At 39.0% G+C, this 15,689-nt stretch overlaps 1 protein-coding gene across 1 annotated transcript in view; it reads right to left on the bottom strand.

Moving 5' to 3' along the window:
• IRAG2 (inositol 1,4,5-triphosphate receptor associated 2) overlaps positions 1-15,689 on the bottom strand; it is a 135,361-nt gene that overhangs the window by 77,552 nt on the left and 42,120 nt on the right. The window contains exons 3-8 of the mRNA XM_013047815.2: positions 9,744-9,924; positions 6,664-6,746; positions 6,504-6,573; positions 5,007-5,165; positions 1,335-1,452; positions 32-82 (exon numbers count right to left, since the gene is read on the bottom strand). Coding sequence (XP_012903269.2) covers positions 32-82; positions 1,335-1,452; positions 5,007-5,165; positions 6,504-6,573; positions 6,664-6,746; positions 9,744-9,924 — 662 coding nt within the window. The remainder of the gene's footprint in view (positions 1-31; positions 83-1,334; positions 1,453-5,006; positions 5,166-6,503; positions 6,574-6,663; positions 6,747-9,743; positions 9,925-15,689) is intronic.

Raw genomic sequence — 15,689 nt, 5'->3', positions numbered from 1 at the left:
TCTATACCTGTGTTTAACAATTTGAGCATACCTCTTCTTGGAGAATCCGAATCTTAAGAATCAGAGCCCGGTTTTCTGTCTCCTGATTAAGAGGAAGGAATTAAAAAGTATTTAGAAGTTTATGAAAATATCGCATATTTACTACTACTGAAGACTACTGACATTCTTTCTCTCTATCAACTTTAAACATGGTATTGACATGACACAAGGGAGCTTAGTCTGGGAATATTCTCAGTATGAAGCTAAGCCTTTGGCTTCTAGTTTCTTGGGATTTCTAAGAATTCACTCTTCTCTTTGACTCAATCTGACAGGGAGGGAAAGAGGAAAAACAAAAAAGGAATAGCCTGGCTTCTTTCGCTGCTCCTTTCCCACTGTCTGTTTACCACGGGCAGCATGAATTCATCTATTACGTGGTTTGCCCAAAGTTACTCAGCCATTGCAGTCAGGACCCGGATCCCGGCAGTCTCTGACTCACAGGAGTGGCTACTTGCTCATTTCTCAACATTTCCTCCACAGGCAAGTTCCTCTGTGGTCCCAAATTGAGTCTTCCCTGTACTACATTCAGAGACATGCAGTCATCTGACACTGAAGGAGTCTAGTCCCTTCTAGTCTAGCCTGAGTAGCACATTGTGCTGCTGAGGCAAGAGCTAAACTAATCTGTGTTGGTTGTGGGAATGCCTTAGGCCTGGCATCCCAGTCTCTTGTTCCTTACAGATCTAAGAAAGAACTAGTCTGAATGACAGTCATCTGACCCCACCATTGTTAGCAATGCTAGAATACTGCTGGAATATATAAGGATTTGAAAGATTATTACTAAACTAGATAAGAGTTTAACATTCTCAATTAAAAAACAACTACTTTTTTGGCAGTAAAGCTTAGTCTAAATAATGTTTTGCTCTAAAAATTTCAAGCCTGTGTTTATTTAGTGTAAGGACTGATTTGTGGAGCTTCTTAATAATCTATAAGTACTAAGATAATGGATTTTTTTTAAAACCCGACAACAAGGTGAAAATGTGGTGGAGAACTTTTTTTTTTTTTTTTTAAGAAAATTCAAGTGGCTTTTGGTATCAGGTATTTATGAATTCACCTCTCAGCTCCAGGAGCATTCCAGAGATCTTCTAGATCTTCACAAACCACTGTGAATATGACTAATTTGTAAAGAATTTTAATCTTGGCTGAAAAGAAAAACAGTTTATCCTATTTGCCTTTGCTCTTCTAAGGTATTACCAATTCATTCATCAGCCACTGACTTCTGATTTTTGCCTCCAAATAAACCCTCTTGGATTTCAGTTATGTAACCTATGTGCCAAATTCAAAGTACTTGAATGACTTACTAATTGTTTGTTCTGGGTTACAATCACCGTCTTCTGCTCTTCAGAAGCATTCATACCAATTTTCAGTTCCTCCAGCTCTTCTTCTAACAGATTTGTTCTCATAATAGCTTGGTGGGCACTGTTGTGGGAGGTGGGGGGGGGGGGGTAGCAATGCGCAAAACCTCAAATATAACCGTCAAAGATACAAAGTAAAGCCAAGGACTATTTTCGGACCCAAGCTGAAAACCACTAAAGGCTTAAACAGATGTCAACAATAGTAAAAATACACCCGTGATCTTTCATGGTCCTTAGAAAAGGAAGAGATTTGGGGGAAGTGTAGTGGGGGGGAAGAAAGATAGAAGGAAACAAACATATTCTTGAGGATAAAGATTTGGAGTCTCCGTTTGAAATTCATCATTGGTTTCACCACATGGTTGGTTCTCTCCTTCAATTAAGATATACTATTTGGCTAATGTAATTCTATAAATATTATGAAATATTTTTTTACATAATGCAATGTAATTACATTATTAATTATATTAGTAATTAATGTAATTCTACAAATATTAAATAATACCATGTTCCAGGTGCTGTATGCCACAAAGAAGCCTATGATGGTAGCAAGAGACATAGTCCTTGCCCTTGTAGCAGTTGAATATTAGTGAAGGAGACAACCACTAAACAAATAAATCATTACAAATCGTGTCTGTGTATTTTACTTTAGAAGTTTATTATAGCATTGTTTACAATCCCAAACAACCTAAATGTCCAACAGCAAAAAACTCTATTAAATGAATTATGGTAATCCAGATCATTGAATTGCTTATTAACATTCCCACTGGATTATAAACTGTTTTCTGAGCAGGAACTCAAAGAAGGTACCATTTTTTTCCTCACTCAGGAATTACATTGATCATTCAACAAATGATCATACAACAAAAGGTTGTACCGGGCATTATGTTAGGCCCCGAAGAAGACAAAAGTGAGTCCAATTATGAGAACTCTAACTTCCTGGAATTTATAGACTAAAAGGGTAAGCAGACAATCATAATTATAATATGGTGTGGTAAGAACCAAGACTAGAGTGAACCCAAGATACTGTGTAAAAGGCAGACAGCTCAGATAATGGGAAGGTGTGGAGGAGTGGGGAGAAAAAACAGAGGCCCACTGAGGGGCTGCAAGCTGTTAGATATCGTGGGAGCCTAGAATGGAAAATAGGAGTAGAGGTAAGTAACAGAAACCCCATCAGGAAGGACTCTGCAAACTGAATTTCATCTTGAGGGTGATAGAGGGTCAATGGAAGTGTTTAAAGCAGGGGCATGATGTGTTCATACTGGATTTAGGAAGAGCACTCCTGCCCCTGGGACACGAGTTTTGGAAAGGCAGGGAGACGAATCAGGAGGCTGTTGAGGGATCCGGGTGAAAGATGATGGGTAGTTGAACTAAGTCGTAGATTCATCTAAGACACAGATATTTTTTTTTAAAGATTTTAATTATTTATTTGACAGAGAGAAATCACAAGTAGATGGAGAGGCAGGCAGAGAGAGAGGGAAGCAGGCTCCCTGCCGAGCAGAGAGCCTGATGCAGGACTCAATCCCAGGACCCTGAGATCATGACCTGAGCCGAAGGCAGCGGCTTAACCCACTGAGCCACCCAGGTGCCCCAGACACAGATATTTTTTTAAAAATATTTTGAATATTTCAAATAAATAATAAATAAACCTATTGTGGAATGGAGAAAGCTTAAGGTAAGCAGTTCTTTTTACTTATTTTAAGATAAGCTTGGAGGCTGGACTGGCTGGCCAAAAATGATGAGGGAAAGAATCCATGGTCAGAATGCTCTACTGTCTTTCCAGGTTAACTTAGAACTTTTCTGTTCAAAATTTTAGCACCTACATCTGTAACTGCAGTCTTTGTGAGAAACTTGTTGCTTTTTACCTGAAGCTCAGGCATCTCCTCACAATTCATTTTATCAATACTTGATACTATATATGTCCCCCAGGTCCTTTGTCCTTTTATATCTTAAACTAAAGTCCTAACTTTTCTTACCATCTGACATCCTTATCATGCACCCTACAAGCATATTTTAAACCCAACTTGTCAATGAATCTCTCATAACATAGTTGTCCTTTAACCAACATTGCATTAGATGCACCAGCCCGCCCAAAATATCTATGTGTAATTTTTGATTCTCCAAAAAGTAAACTACTGATAGCTTATTGTTGACGAGAAGCCTTACCAATAACACAAATAGTTGATTAACACATATTTCCTATGTTATATGTATTATATACTGTATCCTTGCAATAACGTTAGAGAAAATAAAATGTTATTAAGAAAGTCATAAGGAGGGACGCCTGCGTGGCTCAGTGGGTTAAAGCCTCTGCCTTTGGCTTGGGTCATGATCCCAGGGTCCTGGGATTGAGCCCCACATGGGCTCTCTGCTCAGCTGTGAGCCTGCTTCCTCCTCTCTCTCTGCCTGCCTCTGCCTACTTGTGATCTCTGTCTGTCAAATAAATAAATAAATAAATAAAATCTTTAAAAAAAAAAAAAAAAACAGAGGTCAGGGGCGCCTGGGTGGCTCAGTGGGTTAAAGCCTCTGCCTTTGGCTCAGGTCATGATCTCAGGGTCCTGGGATCAAGTCCCGCATCGGGCTCTCTGCTCAGCAGGGAGCCTGCTTCCTCCTCTCTCTCTCTGCCTGCATCTCTGCCTACTGTGATCTCTGTCAAATAAATAAAATCTTTAAAAAAAAATGAAAGTCATAAGGAAGAAAAAATATATTTACAATACAGTGCTGTATTTATTGAAGAAAATTCATGTGTAAGTGGACCAATACAGATCAAATCTGTTATTCAAGGGTCAACGGTACTTAGCATAGGAATTTGCATGGGTAAGAATTCAGCTGAACCCCAGAATGCTTTGGAGAGATCCACAGTTGGTCAACAGGCATATTGATCTTAAATAGACAGCACTGCTTCGAATGACATAAAGGATATCATTGCTAGAGAAGAACTGACAAACACTGCTGGCAAAAATCTAAAATAGTACAGCTGCTTTGGAAACAGTTCGGCCGTTCTTCAAAGTAAGGCACTACACAGCAGCTTCACTTCTAGGTAATATACCTAGGAGAACTAAAAGCCTATGTTCACACAAAAACCTGTATACAAATGTTCACAGTAGCAGTATTTATAATAGCCAAAAAATGATAATACCCCCAAATATCCATTCTCTGAAGAATGGGTAGACAAAACTGTATGTCCATACAACAGAACACTATTAAGCCACAAAAAGGAAGGACGTCATTCCACATATGTTACATGGAACCTTGACAACATTTTGCTAAGTGAAAGAAACCAGACACAAAGGTCACATATTATATGGTTCCATTCCTGTGAAATGGTCAGTACAGGCAAATCCACAGACAGATTAGTGGTTGTCAGGGGCGGAGAGGGAGGGAAATGGGGAGTGACTGCTAACAGCTCTGTGTTTCCTTTTTGGAGTGATGAATTAGATCAATGTAACTGGCTGCACAACCTTGTCAATCTACTAAAAAACACTGAATTGCACACTCTAAAAGGGTAAATTTTTATACCATGTGCACTATTACCCAATTTAAAAAACAGACTTTTTTTTTTTTTAAAAAGGGAAAAGAAGGGAAAGCTCCCAGCATACTCTACCCTTCTCAATGGTTCACCTTTTTATCTGATGGCGCAATTCAGTGCAATCCTTTGATAACTGGCAGTTAGCGTCTTCCAAGGTTTCTAATGCTGATTTAAACTTATTATTTTCCTCCTCCAATTTCTGCTTGTTAGAATGCAAGTCTGCTACATAGGTCATCAAATCAGACACCTCTCTGTGGGTGAAAGAATGAATGAGAATCATCTCCAACATCTCCAATTCCTCCCAATCAAAACAAGGCATGTATCACTGTGCGACTTTCTATTTTATCCCTTTCCATCCTTGTAAGTGTAGTCCATTTATACAATAAATATTTATTCAAGCACTGTTACAGTAGCAGAGATTTTTCCAAAATTTCCAAATATTCAGGATCTGTCAGCTGTGAAGCCAGGTGCCACAGTTTTGTTTTGTTTTTTGTTTTTTATTTTTTTAAGATTTTATTTATTTATTTGACAGAGATCACAAGCAGGCACAGAGGCAGACAGAGAAAGAGGAAGGGAAGCAGGCTCCCTGTTGAGCAGAGAACCCGATGTGGGGCTCGATCCCAGGACCCCAGAATCACAACCCAAGCCAAAGGCAGAGGCTTTAACCCACTGAGCCACCCAGTCACCCCTGGGTGCCACAGTTTTGTTAATTCTTTTCCACTTTGCTTCTAACACTGGCCTCTGACTACAATGAAGTTTCCATTTCTGCCAGGGTTATGATAGATTCTGAAATAAATTGACACATTGTTACTCTTTCAGCCAAGGGATCTTGGCAGGTTTTAATAGGCCTTTAACTAGGAAACAATTCCTAGACACTTATGTTTGCAGCCTGTAGTTCACAGTTTAGTATTCGTCTTTCCTAATATTTTCTACAGCATGTGAATGTTTGTGTCGCTCTCAACCCTGACATTAGATCACAGTCCCTTTGAGACTGCGTGCTTCATGGAGTCCCAGGCTTTCTCTACCTTTTTGCCATTTTATCCCAAAGGTTTGGTCCACATTCCTACCAAACCTTTTTGCATGGACAAACCCAAAGGGGCAAAGAGAAAATAAGGGAGGGACAGAATTTCCTCTTGATATCTAAAACTCATACACATCTAGTGGAAAACAACTTTTCCCACTCATATCTGTAAGTCTATTAAAGAGGTGCTTTAAAAACAATCACCCAAAGTGCTTAAGGTCAGTGTCATAATTCTACCTCAGGTGGAACTTGTTTTCCATGGAAAGCACATGAAGTTAATGTGAGAGAAGGATTTTATTAGGGAGGAAATGTTAATTCATATAATACTAGTCTTATATAAATCATGCTCCTGGTGAAATTTGTTCTAATGCAAATTGAGACAGAATAGTTAAATAAAAGACTGGCTAGCCACACACAAGCACACACACTAAGTGGCTTTATCATAAGTAAGACAGGCAGACCTATGAAATAAATGAGAAAAAGAAATAAGAGGTGCTTGAGAAAGCATTACAAATAAAAAGGCTTATGCTCTCGCTTCGGCAGCACGTATACAAATAAGAAGGCTTACAAGACTCCTTTAGACGAATCTCCACTCAAAGCCTCGAAGCTCCGTGATGTAGGCTCTGTGGTCATCTTAACTGAAACACATACAAGAGGGTTTTATGAATAATCCATTTCTCTAAACCACAAGAAAGTGGCAGAACCAACAGGAAGAAACACATACGTACTTGCTCTACTTGATTTTATACTGTCCTGTTCAAAACCGGCATCATCGATCCTGCTGCCTGATCCACCTCTCATTCTGTCCCTGCTATCAAAGACACAAAACCACTGAGTCGGGATTCTTCACCAGCACAAAGCCCAGCTCATTTTTCAGATGTGCTCTGTAACTTTTCTGTTCAGGTATTTCTTTCTGGATTTTTTTTAAAGATTTTATTTATTTATTTGACAGACAGAGATTACAAGTAGGCAGAGTGTCAGGCAGAGAGAGGGGGTGGGGTAAGCAGGCTCCCTGCTGAGCAGAGAGCTCGATGTGGGACTCGATCCCAGGACCCTGAGATGACTTGAGCCAAAGGCAGAGGCTTTAACCCACTGAGCCATCCACGTGCCCCTTTTTCTGGATTTTAAAACTATCTATTCATTCAGCAACTATTTGGAGTTCAACATTGTGCTTAGGTGGGGTGATAGAAAAGAAACTTAAGGCATTAACTCTATTTTCCATAACGTTTTTATCTAACCTGGAAAAAACAATGTGCCTGCAGAAGTAGGAAGGTAATGATGTGCAGCAGCTATGGTTGGCAACGGGAGGCCTCAAGGGATTAGGACGGCAACAGTTTGGAGTAATAAGTGAACATTTGCTGAAGTAACAAATTTAAAAAATTTTTAAACTTAAAATTTAAAGTTCTTAAATTTAAAAATCTTAAAAATTGGGAATGAGGGCACCTGGGTAGCTCAGTGGGTTAAAGCCTCTGCCTTTGGCTCAGGTCATGATCCCAGGGTCCTGGGATCGAGCCTCACGTCAGGCTCTCTGCTCAAAGGGGCCCCTGCTTCCTCCTCTCTCTCTCTGCCTGCCTTTCTGCCTACTTGTGATCTCTGTCTGTCAAATAAATAAAATCTTTAAAAAAATAATTGGGACTGAAAAGGCATGAACAACTAATATCTCAGGATATATTCATGGTGTTAATCATTTTTCCTTCTCATGGAAAACCAAGTTGAACCTAGACAAATTGTACTTTGAGCACTGGCTCCTGAAATTGGGGAAAGCTCTCTATATTCCCCTGTCCAGTACCCAAATTCTAGCTCTAACCCTCAAAATAAACAGATTAAAGTTTCAGCCATTTCCTTTTTAAGAGTTTCTATACTATGATGTAAGTTTTACTTAATCTTTCTAAATGCCAACTACTTAGACTGTTTCTGGAACAGCTACAGAATTCTCTATATCTGTACTAACATCTCATTGCGTTTCAATGTGAGAGGTCTGTCAGAATAAATCACGTACCACTTTACTATTGATAGCTCTATATCATCACCATTTGAGTTTCTGTTCTTCTATTTTCTGTTTATACTTCCCATGTTTTCTTCACTTTTGTTATAAAAATTGGTTTTTTCTGTTGCCCTCACACTATTTTATAATGGATTAATTATTTTATTATACAAACTGAAGTATTACAGAAATATGGGAAAATGCAGGAGAAAATAACAATGTTGAAACCATCATGGAAAGATAGTCATTTCCAAATATATTCTTCCCCACTTTCTTCATGCTTATTTTTCTTGATAAATATGGGTTTATAATACATATATCTATTAATGGTCATACTTGAAATAAATATACATGAATATTTTCTCAGATGTTTAATAATTTTGAATGGTTATTTTGGATTCTAGTGGATGGAAGAATAATTTATTAATCTGACTATATTAAAATGTATAAGTTGCTTATATTTAGCACTATCAAAAACACACATATTAGGGATATGATTTCTTACTTTTCTTGAAGTTACATGACTAGCCCAAATACCTCACATAATTTTAATCACATAATTTCCTAAATCATTCTTGAAAAAACTATACAACTTGCACTACCACAATGTAGGAATGGAGACTTATTTCTCCACCTACCCTGACAACACGGGGTAGAGTCATTCTTTTAAAATTTTGCTAAACTGATGGGCAAAACTGGTATGCTGTTTTTATTTGTATTTCTTTGATTACTAGTAAAATCAGATATTTTTATGTATTTATCTTGCTTTCATGATTAACTTGCTCTTGGCAAACAACATTTTGGTTATCTTTTCTTAAGTCATCTAGACATCCTAATCCTACATGAAATCTAGTAAGTTTTGTCACTTTTCAGGCTTGCAGTTTTATTTAAGAAAATTTCTAGTATAGAAAAGCTGGTAGATGGTGGCTGATTAAAAGCCAGAGAACTTAGGCATCCTGTGAAAGAATGAAAAATTTCTCCAGGTTCCTCCACAGAATGATAGCTGTATGGGATCAGGCATATTCTCCACCTTCATCGTTTTTCACCCCAATTCTACAACTTTTTTCCTTTTCCCTTTAGTTTCCCTTTATCCTAGGCTTTCAAATTACATTCACTGCCTGATTATCCCCCACTGACCTTTAAAGGGCACTCACTCTGAGTTTAAATGCATTTGAAGATTTGCCGTCATTATCAATAATCTGCTTGACTCCTATGTCAGTTCAATTCTTTGTGGCAACGAAATAATATGTGCTGCCTTTAATCACAATAAATGGATGTTACAAGGATTAACATAACTAATATAATACATTCTCAAAGCACGCTCATCCCTGCCATGTGTACACATATGCTCATCAACATCATTATCACTTGGAAATAGGCTAGAAATGCAAATAATCAGGCTTCACTGTAGACCTACAGAATCATGGTGGGGGGGGGGCAACAATCAGGCATGATAAATAGTTCAGGTGATTCCAGTGCATGCTACCGTGTGAGGAGCACTGGATTATCAAGGAGTACTTCCATCAACACAAAAACACAGTGATTAGCATTAGCTGTAATCAGTTGTTAAAACAGAACCTGGATATTTATCCTGTTGGAACTATGATTATTATTTTTTAAAAGATGTATTTATTTGAGAGAGAGAGAGATCTTGGGGTGTGAGAACAGTGGGGAGAGGGAGAGGTGGAGGGAGTCTCAAGCAAACTCCACACTGAGTGCCGAGCTGGACATGGGCTCATCTCATGACCCTGAGATCATGACCCGAGCTGAAACTAAGAACTGGACACTCAACTGACTGTGCCACCCAAGCGCCCCAATGATTACCATTTGATTCTACAGCAAGCCATCCATTCTTTCATGACGGCACGAAAAATTTCCAGGTCCACAAGCAGGTCTCCCTTTTTAGGGTCAAGTATGTTCCATAGCTCCTCAAGTCCACGATCTTCATGATTTTGACTACTTTCTTGTTTCAGATAATCTATTATTTTGGCAACTCCTACTGAACCTTAGGAAGAAAAGCAAATTAATTTTGAAAGATGTATTAAGATTATGCTTTAAAAGTGAGGAGTGAAGTACTCAGCTTTCTCAAGACACTTGAGCCCTGGAAACATGCCACAAAACCTTCACAGTCCTGCTGAGTTGGCATGGTAGAGTGGAGAGAGCCCTGGCTTGGGCTGAAGTCTAACAGACCTGGTGTCCGATCTTGATGCTGGAATTTACCAGGTGTGTTGATTTGGGAAAATTTCTTAATCTCTTTAAGCCTCATTTTCCTAATCTGAGAGATGGGGATGATAAAATGTACCATACACAGTTGTTGTGAGGTTTAAATACACATGATATATACAATCAATAATCACCTGTGAGAGTAATCAAAGGATCACCTTATTTCTGTCTCCCCTTCTTTCCTTAAAAAGCTTTCAGTGAATACCAACAGCATCTTTCACAGAACTAGAATAATCCTAGCCCAGAAATTAAACCCATGTTTAAGTGATCAATTAATCTGTGGCACAGGAGGCAAGAATATATAATGGAGAAAAGACAGTCTCTTCAATAAATGCCTCTGGGAAAGCCGGACAGCCAAATGGAAAAGAATGAAACTAGACCACTTTTTTACACCAGAAACAAAAAATAAACTCAAAATGGATTAAAGACCAAATTGGTGAGATATAAAACCATAAACCTCGTAGGACATGTGGAGAAGATGGCAGAGTAGGAGGATCCCAAACTCACCTCATCCCATGGATAGATACACTGAGATAACAGCTACATCAGTGTAAACAATCCAGAAAATAACCTGAACACTGGCAGAACACTCTCCACAGTTAACTGTAGGAAAGAGGCCACATAAAAAAAGGCAGGAAGTGTAGAGACATGATTGGGAACCAGATTGACTCATATGACTATCTAAAGGAAAGAGGGACACGAAAGGCACAGAGAAGAGAAAGGAGTACACCCCACACCAGGAATCCCAGGCATCGGGGATCTGCATTGAGAAGACGAATCCCCATAAACCAGAGGGGCTTAAGTTTGCAAGTTCTTAAAAGCAGTGGGGCTTAACATCTGGAACCTTAAAAAGCAGGAGGCATGGCTCTGGGAGAGCAGGAAGGGGATGGAATCCTGCCTTTAAGAGACAGCATAACAAACAACACTCCTGAGATGTGACAAAGAAGCAGCAATTTGAAAAGCACCTAGGATATATAGGAAGATTTATTTCCTAATTTTAGAACATGTGCAGAAGGGACAGGGACCAGTGGGAGACTCCTCCAAGAAAAAAAGTGCTGGCATCACTATCCTTTCCCCCTGCCCAGCCTAGATATACGGACACCTGCAGGAACCTGCACAGTGTGAACACTTTCCACTTAGAATGTTAACAGTGACCCTGCCCCAGCATTCTCCTGTGGACCCACTCAATCCAACACACCTTCGGCAGAAATCCATCCACAGCAGTGCCCCATGCCTGGGAGGGTGCAAGAGTCCCAGGAGGGACCAGCACCACTCCAAACTGACACCTGCCCCAGGAAGGGGGAAAGGTAAGCATATACATCAGTTTGACTGTGGCCCCAAAAAAGGGCAGGGAGCAGACATCTGGTCTGACTATAGGATCCACTCACCAAGAAAGCTTCTCAGGGGATAACACAGGAAAGAGAGCCTTTCAGTTCTATGTGACCACAGCTCTGGCGAACAACCAGTCTGATCCAACTCAAGATAAAGGTGGCTCCAGAGTAGTCCACTAACCACACAGGGACCAAATCCTACCCCAACAGGCAAGGAGAACCATTGCAGATGACTGGACTGAAGGCAAATGTGGCTCAGCCACAACTGTAGGGTGCGCACAAAACGCATAGGAGACACTCCTGAAGTGTCTGAACAAGTATCTGAACAAGAGACTGTTCTGATGAACAAGAGACATCACATTGCAGGACCCTACAGGACCTCAGCCTCACGAGGCCTCCTCTTTCAAGAACAAGAGATGCAGCTGAGTTTCCTAATACATGGAAACAGACAGAGAAAATCAAACAAAATAAGGTGACAGAGGAATATGTCCCAAATGAAAAAAGAGGGCAAAATCACAGCAAGAGAGCTGAATAAAACAGAAGTAAGGGATATGACAGAGAATTTAAAGTAATGGTAATAAAGATGCTCAACAGACTTGAGAAACGGGTGGAGGATCTCAGTAAGACCCTCAACAAAGAGATAGAAAACAACAACAACAAAAAGAACCAGTCAGAGACATGCCTGGGTGGCTCAGTAACTTAAGTATTGGACTCTGACCTCAGGTCAGGTCTTGATCTCAGAGTCATGAGTTCAAGCCTTCAATGGGTGTAGAATCTATTAAAAAAAAAAAAAGAAAGAATTAATCAGAGATAAATAATTCAATACTTGGAATTTAAAATGCACTATAGAGAATAAATAGTAGACTAGAGGAAACAGAAGAATGGAGATCAGTGACCTGGAGAGCAGAGTAGTGGGAAGAGATCTAGTTGAACAGGAGAAAGAGAAAAGAATAATAATGAGTCTAGATTAAGGGAATTCAGTGACACCATCAAGTGTAATAATGTTGACATTAAAGAATCCTAGGAGAAGAGAGAAAAGGAGAAGAAAATTTATTTGAAGAAATAGTAGCTGAAAACTTTCCAACTTTGGGGAAGGAAACACAAATCCAAACCCAGGAGGCACATAGAGGGCACAAAAAAAAAATCAACCCAAGCAGGTCTATACCAAGACACATAATCAAAATGGCAAAAAGTAGTGAATAAAGGGAACTTTAAAAGCAGCAAAAGAGGGGCACCTTAGCGGCTTAGTCGGTAAGTGTCTGACTCTTGATTTCAGCTCGGATCATGATCCTGGGGCTGGGGGTGGGGGTGGTGTTTCCTGAGACTGAGTCCTCTATTGGCCACTATGCTCAGCAAGGACTCTGCTTGAGAATTCTCTCTCCCTCTGCCCCTCCTCTTCCTGTGTATGTTTTCTCTCCTTCTTTCTCTCAAATAAATAAATAAATCTTAAAAAAAAAAAAATCAGCAAGAGAAAGAAAACAGTTACATACAAGGAAACCCCATAAGGCTCTCAGCTGATGTCTGAGCAGAAATTCTGCAGGCCAGAGGAGAGTGGCATGATATATATTCAAAGTGTCAAAATAAATAATAATAATAATAATTTTTTAAAAAACTGCAACCAAGAATACTCTATCCAGCAAGGTTATCATTCAGAAAAGAAGAACAGATAATGAGTTTCCCAAACAAAATGTAAAGGAATTCATGACAATAACCAGCTTTATAACTAATGTTAAAGGGGATTCTGTGAGTGGAAAGTAGGATGCACAAAAGCACTACGATTAAGTATATCTATAAAAATCAGTCAAGGAATTCACAAAATAAAAGTATGAAACTATATAGCAAAAATACAGGTGGCAGAGAAGTAAAACTTTGTGCTTTAAGACTGGATTCAAACTTAACTGGCCATCAATTTAATATAGTGTGCTAAATGCGTAAGATGTTATATATAAACCTAAAGGTAATCACAAGTCAAAAACCTATAACAGATATGCAAAAAAATAAAAAGAAAAGAATCCAAGCATATAACCAAAGAAAACCAGTATGGAAAGAGCCCAAATGTCCATCGACTAATGAATGGATAAAGAAGACATGGTATATATATACACAATGGAATATTATTTAGTCATCAAAAAGAATGAAATCTTGCTATTTGCAATGACGTGGATGGAGCTAGAATGTATTATGCTAAGTGAAATAAGCCAGTCAGAGAAAGACAAAACATGATTTCACTCATATGTGGAATTTAAGAAACAAAACAGAGGAACTTACAAGAAGGGGGAATAAAAAGAAAAGGAAGAAAACCATAACAGACTTAAATATATAGAACTGAGGACTGATGAAGAGAGGTAGGCAAATAGGTGATGGGTATTAAGAAAAGAAGTTCTTGTGTTGAGCACATGATGTTTTATATAAATGAGGAATCACTAAATTCTACTCCTGAAACCAATATTATATGTTAACCAACTAGAATTTAAATAAAAATTGGGGGAAAAAATTTAAAAAGGTTAAAAAACCAAAAAAGGCAAAATAAAACACATAAACAGAAACAAATGTTAACCTCTTCCAGAGACACCCTCAGACACCCCCATAAATATAGTTTGACCACTATCTGGGCATCCTTTTTTCTAATCAAGTTGACACATAAAATTAAGCATCACGCACTGTTGTAGCCATTTAAAAAAAACACTAAAAGTAGCTAATATTTGGGGGAGTCATGGGCTTTCAATATCTGAGAAGAAATGATCCTTTGTAGAATTTTTAAAGATATGTAATAGGTAGGCTCTGAGAGTGACCTTGGAAGGCTAACAAACACTTCTTATTGGAAACATATAGATTTGTGTACATTAAGATTTGTATAGATTAAGATAAATAGGCAAATACTTCTGGAATGTCACAAGAACCAAGTACTCTAAGCTTCCACATAGATTATGTTCTTTGTCTCAATGTAACATTTATTTGAAGCACAAATTTTGGTTCCTAAGATTCTATCCTATGCAAATCATAATGCATGTCCTTATGGAAAGATAAAGATTGTACGATATGAAGAAAGAAAGAGAACCAGCAAATCATAAAAGAGGAGGCAAGAGAAGAAAGGAACAAAGAACTACAAAAACAACTATAAAGGTAACAAAATGGCAATAAGAATGTACTTATCAATTACTTTTTAAGATTTTATGTACTTATTTGACAGACAGAGATCATGAGTAGGCAGAGAGGCAAACGGTGGGATGGGGTGGGGAGAAGAGAGAGCTGAGCAGCTGAGCAGAGAGCCCAATGTGGGGCTTGATCCCAGGACCCTGGGATCATGACCTGAGCCGAAGGCAGAGACTTCAACCCACTGAGCCATCCAGGCACCCCATTATCAATTACTCTGAGTGCAAATGGACTAAATGTTCCAATCAAAAAACCAAGGTGACAGGGTGGATAAACAAACAAGAATCATTGATATGTGGCCTGCAAGAGACTCATTTCAGACCTAAAGACACATGCAGATTAAAGGTGAAGAGATGGAAAAGCATTTTCATGCATATGACAGTGAAAACAAAGCTGGGGTAGCAAATCTGTATCAGACAAAACAGACTGTAAACCAAAGACTATAACAAGAGACAAGGATACTGCTAGTGATAAATAGAACAATACAAAAAGATATACCCCATTTACATCAACGGATAGATCATCTAGACAGAACGTCAAAAATGAAACAGTGGCTTTGAATGACACATTGGACCAGAAAGATCTAACAGATATATTCAGAACATGTGATTCAGGGATGTCTGGGTGGCTCAATTGGTTAAGCAACTGCCTTCAGCTTGGGTCATGATCTCAGGGTCCTGGGATCGAGACCCATGTTAGGCTCCCTGCTCAGTGGCGAGTCTGCTTCTCCCTCTCCATCTCTGCACTGTTCATGCTCTCAATCTCTCTTTAAAAAAAAAAAAAAAATCCCATCCTAAAACAGAAGAATTCATACACTTCTCAATTGCACAAGAAATGTTTTCCAGAATAGATCACATGTTAGGCCACAAAACAAGTCTCTATAAACAAAAAAACAAACAAACAAAAAAAAAAGGTGCGTCTGGGTGGCTCAGTGGATTGAGCCGCTGCCTTCGGCTCAGGTCATGATCTCAGTGTCCTGGGATCGAACCCCACATCGGGCCCTCTGCTCAGCAGGGAGCCTGCTTCCCCCTCTGTCTCTGCCTGCCTCTCTGCCTACTTGTCA

This window comes from Mustela putorius, unplaced genomic scaffold (genome assembly GCF_011764305.1).
Source record: "Mustela putorius furo isolate JIRA1106 unplaced genomic scaffold, ASM1176430v1.1 tig00537227_pilon_pilon_pilon, whole genome shotgun sequence".
Classification (NCBI taxonomy): domain Eukaryota; kingdom Metazoa; phylum Chordata; class Mammalia; order Carnivora; family Mustelidae; genus Mustela; species Mustela putorius.
Note: the sequence above shows the minus strand (reverse complement) of the source record. Positions and strands in the feature narration are given on the sequence as shown.